Below are 12514 nucleotides of genomic sequence, written 5' to 3' on the forward strand. Positions count from 1 at the left end.
CCTGGGCTCTGATAGGAGCCTGGGGGGCTATGCCCCCCACACCCAAGCTTCCCCCGGTGCCCTGTGTAGAGATGCGCGGGGACCTACAGAGAGGCAGAGAACTGCGGGGGCCGGTTGGAGGTCAAGGATGGCAGGGCAGGGATCCTGAGGTTAAAGAAACTGATGTCTGAAACTGGGAATGTTTGAAAAACTCCAGAAGAAAAACTTTCCAGTTGTCACCCTTTTTCGAACCATGCATGTTACCACGCACGTTAGGACTTTCCCCAAGTTTTCATGTACCTAAAAGGAAACCGCTGGTTCTAATGACAGGAGGGCCACTTCCTCGCCATAGGGCATTTCCACTTGGCCTTGGGGAGGGGGGAATGGAGCCCCCAGTCTCCAGTCTTCTCACCTGAAGTGTTCACAGGGAAACTGGGCACACTCAAGACGGAATGTCACAGGGCTCAGACCCCCCAGGACAAGCTTTCCTTTACAGATGCGGCCAGAGGACCTGAGGTAACACAGCTAACTGGAAACAGAGCCGGGGTTGAGATCCAAGTCACCCTGACTCACAGAAAAGTGGTCATTCCTTTTCGCCACACAAGGCCATCTGGACTGGGGCCGCTGCTCCAGACAGCCTAACTCACCCCTACAAGTGACCCTGACTCATGCCTGCCTGGCACACCAGAGACATTTGTGGCTCAGGATACCTGTTAGCCGCCTGGGCAGCTGGGCTCCCCACAGGAGTGGCCTGTAGGGTCCTGGGTGTCAGTCAGAGAGCATGCCCTAGAAGCCTGCAGTAGGGGTCCAGGCTGCTGGGGTGAAAGTCCCTGGGGGCGAGGACCATTAAGCAGGGAGGGTGGGGGCCCAGGACCCTGATGCCAGCAGCAGAGGAGTGAAGCCTCTCTCCGCTGAAGGGGCTGTGGACAAACATTGGGAAGGGGATGGGTCCCGCTGCGCCTTGCCGCCTTGTCAGCGAGGGAGCCACGCTTTGCACAGCAGGACAGTCCCCTAGGCCAGGGAGGGCTGAGATCATTCCGCAGGGAATCCCCGACGCTCCGTGGCCCCGGGGAGAGAGGGGTCACCGGATCTCTCTAAGACTGACACTTCCTCCGTCCTCCAGCTTCGCGCCTGTGCCCAGGCGGGACACCCGCGTTCACATCCCCCACCTCTGCAGGCGAAGGAAGGCCGGGACTCAGGGGCGGGGAAGGTGAGGGAACCGTGGGGGAGGGGGGAAGCTTTCCTTCCAGACTCGGGAGGGAGAGGCTGCTAGGCTGTGCAGGGCGTGTGTGTGTGTGTGTGTGTGTGTGTGCGTTTTCAGGTTTAGCCGTGTGTTCACTGTAACCTGACTCCATCACGAACGGTTCGGACTTGTCAGAACTGAAGGGCGCCGGTATTTCAAAACCGAGAAGCAGTAGGCCGGGGACGTAAGGACTCGTGCCCACGGCTGAGTCGGAGCGCAGGGGTCAGAGTCACCCCGAAAAGATCCACTCCCGAGTCCCCCGGCCTTTCCACCGGCTGGGTTTGAACCCGCGGCGCGCGTGGACCTTGCGGTCCGGGGACCGACGCCGGCGGCTCCGGGCAGGCGCGCCTCCCTAGTCGGCTCCACGAGACCGAAGCGCGGGGAGTCTCCGTTCTCCCTCCGGGCAGCGTAGCGAACCAGGGGGGCACTGGGGGGAGATTGTCCGCTTCCCCGCCCGCCCGCTCGGATGGGCGCCCCAGGAACCCGCTCTGTCCCAGCCCGGCCTCCGGGCGGGCGTCCCTCCACTGTTCGCTGGTCGGTTCTCCCTCTGGGACCGCGCAGGGTGGAGGAGGCCCGGGGAGGACGGCCCGAGGGCGCGCAGGGGCGGGGTGCCCGGGGCGGGGGGAGGCCTGGGGGGACGGCGAGCAGAGGCGGGGACGAGCGGATAGAGGCGCACCCACGGATGGGGCCCGGAGTGGAGGCGGGACGGAGGGGCGAGGGGGTACGGGGGCGGGAGTGGAGGACCTGGTCTGGCTCGGGAGTTAGGGAAGAGCAAGCGGACTGGGTGCCGGGGGGACGCCGGGTGTGGGCAGGGCGCCCGGACGGCTGGGCAGGGGGGCGCGGCCTGGGAGGGGGCGGGCCCAGCCATTGGCCCGGGCGGCCGGGGGAGGGCCTGGGAGGGGCGGCTGGAGCCGGGTGGGGGACCCGAGCGCACTTGCAGCAGTCGCCGCGCCGTCAGAGCAGCGAGCGCTGAGCGGCCATGAGGGAGATCGTGCATATCCAGGCTGGCCAGTGCGGGAACCAGATCGGCACCAAGGTGGGTGGGCGGCCCCCCACGCCAAGCTCTCGGGCCGGGGCCGCGAGGGGCACGGGCGGCCCAGGGGTCGTCACGGGGACCCTGCCCAGCTCCCCGTCCCCGCGGCCCCGGAGCGGCTCAAGCGCGCCTGGAATCTGGCGGCCGCTCCCCGCGCCCCGCCCGCCGGGCCGGCCCTGGGGGACCCGGGCTGACCGTCTGTCCCCCTCCCCGCCCTTTGCTAGTTTTGGGAAGTGATCAGCGACGAACATGGCATCGACCCGGCCGGAGGCTACGTGGGTGACTCTGCGCTCCAACTGGAGAGAATCAACGTCTACTACAACGAGTCCTCGTGTGAGTGGCGCGATCCGCCATCCCCCCAGACCCCGCCTTCCCCCCCGGACCCCGCCATCTCCCCCAGGACCCCGGCCATCCCCCCCGGACCCAGCCATCCCCCCCACCGGACCCCGCTATCCCCCTTGAACCCCGCCATCACCCCGTCCATCCCTCTCTGGGACCACGGCACCGCCCTGTGGGACCCCTGCCATCCCCTGCCCCCACCCGCGGGCCCCCCGGCGCGTGGGTGGTTCGCGCTGGAAAAATCCTCCCGGATGTAGCCCGGCGCCCGGCTCCTCCCTCGCTCCCTCTGGGGCGGGAAATCCGCCGTCGGTTGATTTCAAACAGGCTCTTGACCTCTCCTGGTCTGAGCTCTTGAACCTGACCTGTTAGTGCTGTGAAATCAGCTTAGTGGGGCATGTCCGGCTCTTTTTTTTTTTTTCCGGTTTAAAATTTATTTCCTAATGAAGGTTTTTGGCTAAAAATTTGAAAAACACTACCTCAAAAGATTGTTCTAGCCCTTTGCAGACCTCCAGAAAGACTTTACACCCACTGGAAGATGGACCTCCATGCAGGCAGGGTCTTTATCTGGCGGAGTTTAGTTTAGTACCAGCCCTGTCCTGGGGAGCTTCATAGGTATCCTGGTTACTCCTGTGCTTTATTTTTGTAACAATGTTTATTGTAAAAGTGATACATAACATTCACAGAACAAACACAAAAGGAAGATGTTGAAAGAACACCCAGGAAGTGACAGGTGCTGCCCCTCAATACATGCACCTGTGTCCCCAGCTTCAGAGATAATCATGCTGTCCTTAGAGTCACTGCTGGTCATCCACAGGAGAGCTGGGAAGAGCAGGACACATAAACCACGGGGCTTTATTCATTAAGCAGCTATGACAAAAGGTCTGGAAGAGCAGGGCATAAGCAGTGAGATTCCTGGATGGCACTGAGAAAAGGCCAGTATATATGGCACTTGCTGGTCACCCTCAGACCAGCCTGCTGACATTCTCTCTTCAGCCTGAGTGTGTGAGTAGCAGAACAGGAGTTGTAGGACAGTTCCCAGTGCAGTCCTTGTGACCCCACCCTCACAGGAGCCTCTCTTGCCAGTTGGCATGAGCACATGCTCACTTGTCCATAAATGAGACGGTCCCCCAGGAAACAGCTGTGGGCACACCTGATCCAGGTGCACAGGCCTGCTTGTGGCTTCACATGTGTGTGAGGGAGAGAGGTGCAAAAGTGTCCTGGCAGCATGGCTGCTCACTGCCACATGTATGGGTTATTTCTGTGGAACTAAAAAGTTGAACTGTGCACGAAGGAGGGCTGGGAAATTCAGGCGACAGGAAGTCCGGAGACCTCACTTCTCATCCTGCCTTTTCCGGGAACTTCCTGTGCCCTGTGCCTGGGCTGGCTTCCTCACCCGGACAAGTCCAGGGTGGATTGTGTTTTCTGAGGCTCCCCTCCCCCAGGGCTGAGACTCTGTGACCCTCAGAAAGCCTGCTTTGTACATCGCAGGCGGCTGTGCTGGTGGGACTTGCTCTGGGCAAGTGTGTTGTCCCAGAAACCAGAGACTGACTCTCATGGGTGAGCTCTGTTCTCTTTCAGCTCAGAAGTACGTGCCCAGGGCCGCCCTGGTGGACTTGGAGCCGGGCACCATGGACAGCGTGAGGTCTGGGCCTTTTGGGCAGCTCTTCCGGCCTGACAATTTCATCTTCGGTAGGTTCCGTCTTTCCTGCTTTCTTCTTCCTCTTTTATTTTCTAAACATCCAGCTGATTTGTGTGCAAGATTAAAAACATCACATGGCATAGAAAAACTTAGAATGGAAGTCAACAGTCGCCAACCCCATCAAGGCAGCCTCTTGAAGGAAAGTAAACTTTGATTCTCTAAATGAAATGCTTACTAGTAATAATTCTTGATTTTGAAACATTTTAGACATTAACTTCTTTTTCCTTCTCATAAATTACTAGCATAAAAAGACGATGATTATTTGTCTGTGGTTCCTATGTTGCTCTTCAGTGTGTTTATACCTGTGTTTCTTGTTCCATTGTCTATAGGCTGTTCTCCTTTCTTTCCAGAAGCAGGTACCATATGAATTGTTTTATCAGGTTTGGGCAAATCTTCCTTTCCTCTTTCTTCACCCAGAACATGATGATAGCGCCTGTTCCTCTGCAAACTCCTAAAGAAAATTATGTAAAGTGAAATGAAGTGGCACTGTTAATGTGACCAGCCTCCATCGCCTTCGAGTCATGGTTTTGGGGAGTCAAGGCAGAGTCTTGGGAGATCTTATTGGTACATAAATTGATTCCCTTGGATTGGACTCAGGCCATGTGACCTGTGATAAAGGTGATTCAGCAAGGTACATGCTCATGAATAAAAGACCTCTTGGTATCATCTGCTTCCCCATCACCATGGCAACCTGCACAAACAGTGGGACAGATGAAGCTTCTAGTAATTTGTTCAAGGGTTTTTGTCACCTTTGATATTTCAAATAGACCAGGACAAAAGGCTCTGGTGCCCCTTTTATTACGGCAAAAAAAATCTAAATTATCAATACTTTTATAGTCCACAAGTGGGGACATTTACATTCTTTATCTTTTCCTAAACTAGACTTTTGGTCATTGTTCTCAAGCAAAGGTGCTTCTAGATTCTGCCACCAACATGGTCACCATTAGCTACATGTGGCTATTTAAATTTAATTAAAGTTAAATAAAATCAGTCTACTTTCTCAGTTGTACTCCACACATTTCCAGTGCTCAGTAGCCAAGTGTGGTTGGTGGCCCCCACACTGGACAGGGCAGAGCTAGAATATGTCTAGCTGTGCCCTGTCCAGTGTCACTGCAGAAAGTCGTTATCAGACAGCAGTGCTCACAGCCTTAAAAGAGATATTCTACCAGATTAGGGGAATGAAGACTGTACCAATACAAAACAGCTGTAAGAGTGATTTTTAACAGTTGACACTATTTTTAACTAAGAAAATAACATGTTTGCCATGGAGAATTGAGAGGACCCTGCATGTCTGAACCCACTGTGTGTGCTGTTGGCTCAACAATTGTTTTTAAGTCATTATCCACTTAATAAAAGAGTCTGAGTTGCCTGCAGATTCACAGTAGGTGAAAACTATAGTTTCACCCCATTGCCTTCAGGGTGGGTGAATTTTTTTTAAAAAGTGTCATTCTGTATTCAGATATAGTTTGAAGTGATTCAAAAAAAACACTGACTTGAAGTAACTATAATTTTAAAAATGATACTTCTCTGCATTTGAGTTTATGCTTTAGAAAGGCACACCTTTTTCTTAACAAACTGCTGGTTGCATGGCAGCCACGCCTGTTAGTGGAGAGAGTTTTGTGGGACAGAGCAAAGGAAGGCAGACCTCAGGCTTCTCTGTACATGTAACTTTCTCTCCCAGATTCAGGGCTGGAAGGGAGTCAAAGAGCCTGGAGCCCTGAGACTTAACCCACACCCTGTGTGAGCTGGAGGTGAACCAGGGGCGGGCTCTGAGGCCTCAGGGATCATTGCGGCGCTGCTTCTACAATCTGGAGCCGCTGGTTAATGTCCCAAACTCTGATTGCAGAAGACGTTCAACTCCTGACCCCCAAATATTTAACTGGGAACGTCTGTTGCTATGAGACAGTGGCAAAATATTTTCAGAAGCCTCCAGCTTCCTCCTCTTGGTCAAAGGCAGAGAAAACTTCACATCTGATCACTGTTAACACCCAGGAGACCAAGGGACTGTGTGACCTGGAGGCAGCAGAGGGTCCAGGCCGAGGGGCTCCACTGACCTTGGCTACGTGTCGCCTTGAGTCCCCACTGTCCCCTGGTCATTGGTTTCCACGTGGTTTCAGTCCTTGTCCTCGGGGCAGCTGTGAAGGGGCATCAGTTCTAACCCAGCTCCAGGCGGGAAGCTGGCCCAGCCATGTGCTGGCTTGCAGGGGGAGGTGGCGGAGTCTTGGGGGCCTAGGAAGGACATGACGGTACTCCAGCCTCATACAAGAAGGCACCCAGCCAGGTTTCATTGTGGAGAGGCAATGTTTGTGAGCAAGAATGCAGCCACCTCCTGGGGGAGGCACGTCCCAGGGGCTTGTACACCTTGTAGGAGGCCGGGCCGCCGTCCAGAGTCTGTCCCTCTCAGACCGGGCTCACTGGCCTTGGTGATGTCACTCTGCTCACAGTATTTAGGTGGTTCCCTCTTCTCTTCACTGTTACAAACTGTCATCTGGTGAGTCTCGTCCACGCATCATTCTGCACCTTCTGTGCCTATGGGACCAACTGTGATCCATGTTGCCGACTTGCCCTCTGTGGAGGCCCATCCCCCCAACACCCCCAGCGGCTCTACTGTCGGGGGGGCCTTGCCCCAGACTCCCGTCTTCACTGTGTTTCCAAGCTCTTGAGCTCCGTCAGCTTCATGGGAGGCGTTGACTCACCGTAGGTTAGTATGCCTCTGCCCACTATAGTGGGGAAGTATAGTGAGGAATACGCTGCGTGTTTGTCACTTGCGTCCACCCCCCATCCTTTGCCCAAGTCTTCCTAGAGGCTGTCATTGTCCTTATGGATTTTTAGATGTTTAATCACTAATAATCAGTACCTCTTAAACTTACTGAAGAATCACAGCATTTTGGTGGTTCTTGTTTTGCAGAATTGCACTTTGCACCACTGAACTTAGCACTGACAAATGCTGTGGAACATCCAAGGACGTTTGAGCTAAGACTCCTTGCTGGTGTGAGGCCGGCCCCTAGGGGTAACTGTAGGTTCGAGGGGTGTCCTGAGTGGGCCCCGCCCCTGAGTGCCCAGTGCCTGCCTTCTGCTATGGTGCTAGGAGGGTCTCCATGGTCCGTCCCGCTGTGTCACCACCCCCAGCTCTGTTTCCCCCATCAGTGCATGGGGGTGGGGGTGGGATGGTGGTGAATTGTTGCCACCAGCAGGTGTAGACAGAAATCAGGGTAATGTCTTTGGTGTAAGGGGGAGAGGTGCGCACAGCGCAATGCCAGCAATGCCTCGGCCCCTCGGGTCCTCTTATTTCTGAGCCCACCTGACGTAGCCAAACGCCCTGCCCCCTCATCCTTCGGCCAAGGGACCACCACAGTCTCTTTTGTTCCATATGTGGGGAAACTTTGATAAAGAGGCTGATGGATCTATTTTTTCATTTTTTATAATACATGATTCTTCTTTTCAAAACCAAATTTGAAATACCCACATACTAAAGAAATATACTGCCTTAAAGAGCCTTCCTGGCTTCCTCTACAGCTGGGTATTTCAGCTGCACTCCACACTGCCTTCTTACCAATGAACGGGAAACAGCAGTGCCTTATCTTTTTAACTTGTCATTAAATAGGTCTGTGCATCATTTACTTTTTTTTTATCATTTACTTTTTTATTGCTTTTTGTAGTGTACCTTACAATGTGCTCTAGAATTCAGTTCTTAATGGTTTCTCTAATGTCCCTTAAAATGCATATTAACACATTGATTTGAGTTGAAGACTAAAGCATGTTTTTCTGACAGAAAGTAAGTGTTACCTGGGCTTCCCAGGTGGTGCACGTGGTAAAGAATCCCCCTGCAAATGCAGGAGATGCAAGAGACGTGGGTTCAATCCCTGGGTCGGGAAGATTCCCTAGAGGTGGAAATGGCAACCCACTTCAGTATTCTTGCCTGGAAAATTCCATGGGCAGAGGAACATGGTGGGCTACAGCCCATGGGGCTGCGGAGAGTTGGACGTGACTGAGCGACTGAGCACCCACACAGGTGCAGTCTGGATTATCCACCTGGTAACAGGGCTGCCTTGCCAATTAGGCATATATCGCCAATAGTTTTCATTATCTGAATGAGCTAAATCTGCAGCCTAAGGCGTTGACAAAAATATATTTGAAACACTTCATTAAAAATCATACTGGTAACGTTGTGTTGGAATTAAGATTTCAAATTTTCCAGCCTTTCGAAGTATGCCAGACCACATGAAGAGCCTTTCAGTGAAAGAACATCAGGTTAATCTTGGTGCAAAGCCTTTTGGAATCTTCCTGCTGCAGAAGGAAAGTTATTGATGCAAGTCAGGTGTTTCCAATTCTGCTTTCCAGAAACTTGACTTTGGGGCTTAAAGGTGGTTAAAAATACTTTCTGATGGTGTAGGTCAGTATTTAGTTTTTGGCATTTAACTCTGAAGATCAAATAATTGAACAAAATTGCTAGAGTACAGTTAATTCTGTTTACATGTTTATGTGAACAAGATTTCTCAGTGTTTGTTGATATATATGTAAAAACAAAGAATAAGGAATAATATGGATGCCAAACCTTGTCTCAATCTGGCAATATTTGATGTTCACACTTGGATAAATGAACTAATGGAAAAAATATAGTTCCTGATGATGATGAATGAGGGGCCCCATTAACGAGGGAACATATTACTGTTTTGAAAAGGAAGTATTTGTACCTAGTTCAAAAGTCAAGAGAGCCCAAAGGATAGGGGAAAGAAGTTTGTTTCTTAATTTATACTTTTTGTTCCCTTTGTCTTTTACTTTGCGGGAGAATTATCTTTTTAAGAGTGAGAATGGAATTACCAAGTCAGAACGTGAGTACATCTTAAAATTGGCAGATTTCCCTTGTCTGAAGTGGCCGGCCACCCTCCTGTGCTCCAGTAGTGCTGGGGGCCTGGGGCCCACATCTCACTCTGTTATCTATTCGTTTCATGACTTGTCTTAACCGTACTGACGGCCCCTCACGCAATCCCTGTAGCCCTGTCTGAATCACGTCCCCTCTCTTGCTTGACCCCAGGACAGACTGGCGCCGGCAACAACTGGGCCAAGGGCCACTACACGGAGGGCGCTGAGCTGGTGGACTCTGTCCTGGATGTGGTGCGGAAGGAGTGTGAGCACTGCGACTGCCTGCAGGGCTTCCAGCTGACCCACTCCCTGGGCGGTGGCACCGGGTCTGGGATGGGGACCCTCCTCATCAGCAAGATCCGCGAGGAGTACCCTGACCGCATCATGAACACCTTCAGCGTGATGCCCTCACCCAAGGTGTCGGACACGGTGGTGGAGCCCTACAACGCCACCCTGTCCGTGCATCAGTTGGTGGAGAACACAGACGAGACCTACTGCATTGACAATGAAGCGCTGTATGACATCTGCTTCCGCACCCTGAAACTGACCACCCCCACCTACGGGGACCTCAACCACTTGGTGTCGGCCACCATGAGTGGCGTAACCACCTCCCTGCGCTTCCCGGGCCAGCTCAACGCCGACCTGCGCAAGCTGGCCGTGAACATGGTGCCCTTCCCACGCCTGCACTTCTTCATGCCTGGCTTCGCCCCACTCACTGCCCGTGGCAGCCAGCAGTACCGGGCCCTGACCGTCCCCGAGCTCACCCAGCAGATGTTCGATGCCAAGAACATGATGGCGGCCTGTGACCCTCGCCACGGCCGCTACCTGACTGTGGCCGCCGTGTTCCGGGGCCCCATGTCCATGAAGGAAGTGGACGAGCAGATGCTGGCCATCCAGAACAAGAATAGCAGCTACTTCGTGGAGTGGATCCCCAACAACGTGAAGGTGGCCGTGTGCGACATCCCACCCCGGGGCCTGAAGATGTCGGCCACCTTCATCGGCAACAGCACGGCCATCCAGGAGCTGTTCAAGCGCATCTCGGAGCAGTTCTCGGCCATGTTCCGGCGCAAGGCCTTCCTGCACTGGTTCACAGGTGAGGGCATGGACGAGATGGAGTTCACTGAGGCCGAGAGCAACATGAACGACCTGGTGTCCGAGTACCAGCAGTACCAGGACGCCACGGCCGATGAGGGCGAGGAAGCTTTTGAGGATGACGAGGAAGAGGTCAATGAGTAGGGGAGTGTCCTGCCTTGGACGCAGAGGCTCAGAGGTCTTTTCTCCAAGCCTGGTGTGTCTCCTGGCTGCCCAGGGGAGTCCCATCTGAGTGTGGGGACAGGCTTCTCACAGGGGAGGCGGACTGTCCTATCCGTCATCTGGGATGGAGGGCGTCAGAAGAGCGGGAACTGGTATCCCTGCCCAAACATCAGACCAGAAGGGACACAAAAGAACTCATGGGCCATAAATAAAGGGCTAAATAAATAAACCTCACCGTCTCTTACGTGTTCACCTATGTCTGGGAATTAGGGGCTAGAAACGATGTGCTTTCGTCCTGTGACCACACCCAGGGCTTCGAGGGTGCCGTCTCTTAATGGACATGCAGCGCTCAATGTAGACAGCCTGTACACGGTAAACCTAAGCGCTCCCCTGTCTTTCGGACTCTGCTTTCCTGACGGCCCTCACCTCCCGGGGAACAGCCCATTCCACTCAGGGCAGGGCTTCCTTTCAGTCGGAGGCCCTCAGGCGGCCCTGAGACTTACTGGTGGCCAGATGACTCCTTGGGAAGCAATACACCCCAAATAAAAGCCTGTGTCCTGGTCTCCAGCCAACACTTACATCCCCACAGGATCTTTCATCTGCGTGTGGCCCTGGGCTAGTCCGCCCAGCCTCCCCTAACAGCTCCACTGGCATTTGGAGGAGCCACAGAAAATGACCCTCAGGCTTCCTGCCAGGGCTCGAGGTGGGTGGGGGGCTGGGCGGAGTTGCTGTGGTTCCTCCGGGGGTTGCAGGCCAGCAGGCAGGCCCCATGGGGTGTTGGGAGGTGGCTAGGGCCAGAGGGAGGGGGAATGGGCACCAAATAAGGATCCCTCCCACCCCACACTAAGCGCCCTCTGCCCTCTGAGGCTCCAGTCTCTCCAGGCAGCAGACTCCCTTCCCAAAGTCTGGCTCCTCCCCCTGGTGAGCAGTGTCAATCCAACTGCTTCAGCCCAAGTGGTGTATCATGGTGCGTGGAAGCATTTGAGGCTAGTGCTGGACCCCTGCCCAGCCTCCCAACCTGCTGTGGGCCCCCAGGAACTGCTGAGCCACAGTCCACAGCGTCCCCATGCAGTTCTGTGTTCACCACGCCTTGCACAACGCACTCCCTTAGACAGACACACAGCATGACTTGACCCGAGGGAAGAAAAGATCCCATTTTGCAGAAACCTGAACTATTAATACTTCGTGAGACCACAGTGAACATCTCTCCCCATCCCTCTGCATTGCAAGGCCCGATGGAGCTTGGAGAAGAGACAGTGTCCTGAGCATGTGCTGGTGGCCAGGCCCTGACTTGCTCATAATCGGCAGGTATAGATGGGAACCGCACTGAGGCTGTGGCGGCCACACTGGGGCTCACTGGTGCCATGCAGGACCCTTGTACAATGCCAGGGAGAAGTGGTCCCTCCTGAGGGGCATCACGCACAGCCTGGAGCCAGGTCAGGTTCATACTTGGCACCGCCTGGGAGCTCAGCCTTGACGGCGCCCACTGGCCCCTCTACCCACAGGGCCCTCCCGGTCCACAGGCTCTGCTCAAGGAGCACCTCATCATCCCTGAGGGATGGGGGCTGTGGTTGGTACCCGCGACCCTGGCTCCCAGGATGCTGCTGGTGCTGCGGTGGCCTGGTGAGCCAGAGTCTTGGAGAACCATCCCAGGACAAGGGGGCCGCCTGGGCCACCCCATTGGTCCAGCGCCCTCCAGGGATGCCTGAGGTCAGACAAGTCAGCCCCACAATGCATTCCCCTGCATTAAGAACATACAACCAAGTCAGGACAGCACGAAAGGAAGGTGCTAAGAAGAATAAAAACACAAAGATGTGGGGGGGTCTCCAAGTCCAGAGGAGGCACTGCAGACTGACGTCCTCCTGGGGCTCTGCCTGGTTCTGACCTCGGTTTGTGACCCTGAAAGCTCTGATTTCTCTGGTGACGCAGCAGCATGTCAACCCTTCTAACAGCGAAAGTGACCTCATGAAGACATAGGGCTCTCCAGCCCAGGGGCCACGCTCTCTCCGCTGTTCAGCCCGCTGTGGTGGTCACACGTCTACTGGAGACCCAAGTGGGGACTGAGGCTGGGTCGTGACTGGCTCAGCGAGTGCGTGCCCTGATG

At 54.6% G+C, this 12514-nt stretch overlaps 1 protein-coding gene across 1 annotated transcript; it reads left to right on the forward strand.

Moving 5' to 3' along the window:
• Window positions 1–2122: 2122 nt before the first annotated feature.
• TUBB6 (tubulin beta 6 class V) lies at window positions 2123–10639 on the forward strand. The gene is made up of 4 exons (XM_061130668.1): window positions 2123–2258; window positions 2480–2588; window positions 4173–4283; window positions 9329–10639. Exons 1-4 carry the CDS (start codon window positions 2202–2204, stop codon window positions 10390–10392), a joined length of 1341 nt encoding a protein of 446 aa, XP_060986651.1. The 5' UTR covers window positions 2123–2201; the 3' UTR covers window positions 10393–10639.
• The last annotated feature ends 1875 nt before the right edge of the window (window positions 10640–12514 follow it).

This window comes from Dama dama, chromosome 27 (assembly GCF_033118175.1).
Source record: "Dama dama isolate Ldn47 chromosome 27, ASM3311817v1, whole genome shotgun sequence".
Taxonomy (NCBI): domain Eukaryota; kingdom Metazoa; phylum Chordata; class Mammalia; order Artiodactyla; family Cervidae; genus Dama; species Dama dama.

What these genes read in the sequence shown, in the direction of transcription:
- TUBB6 (XM_061130668.1), top strand. Translation starts at nt 2,202, where the DNA reads ATGAGGGAGATCGTGCATATCCAGGCTGGCCAGTGCGGGAACCAGATC. An exon ending in CTACTACAACGAGTCCTCGT is followed by an intron (nt 2,589 to 4,172) that starts GTGAGTGGCGCG and finishes GTTCTCTTTCAG; the next exon opens with CTCAGAAGTACGTGCCCAGG. An exon ending in GCCTGACAATTTCATCTTCG is followed by an intron (nt 4,284 to 9,328) that starts GTAGGTTCCGTC and finishes GCTTGACCCCAG; the next exon opens with GACAGACTGGCGCCGGCAAC.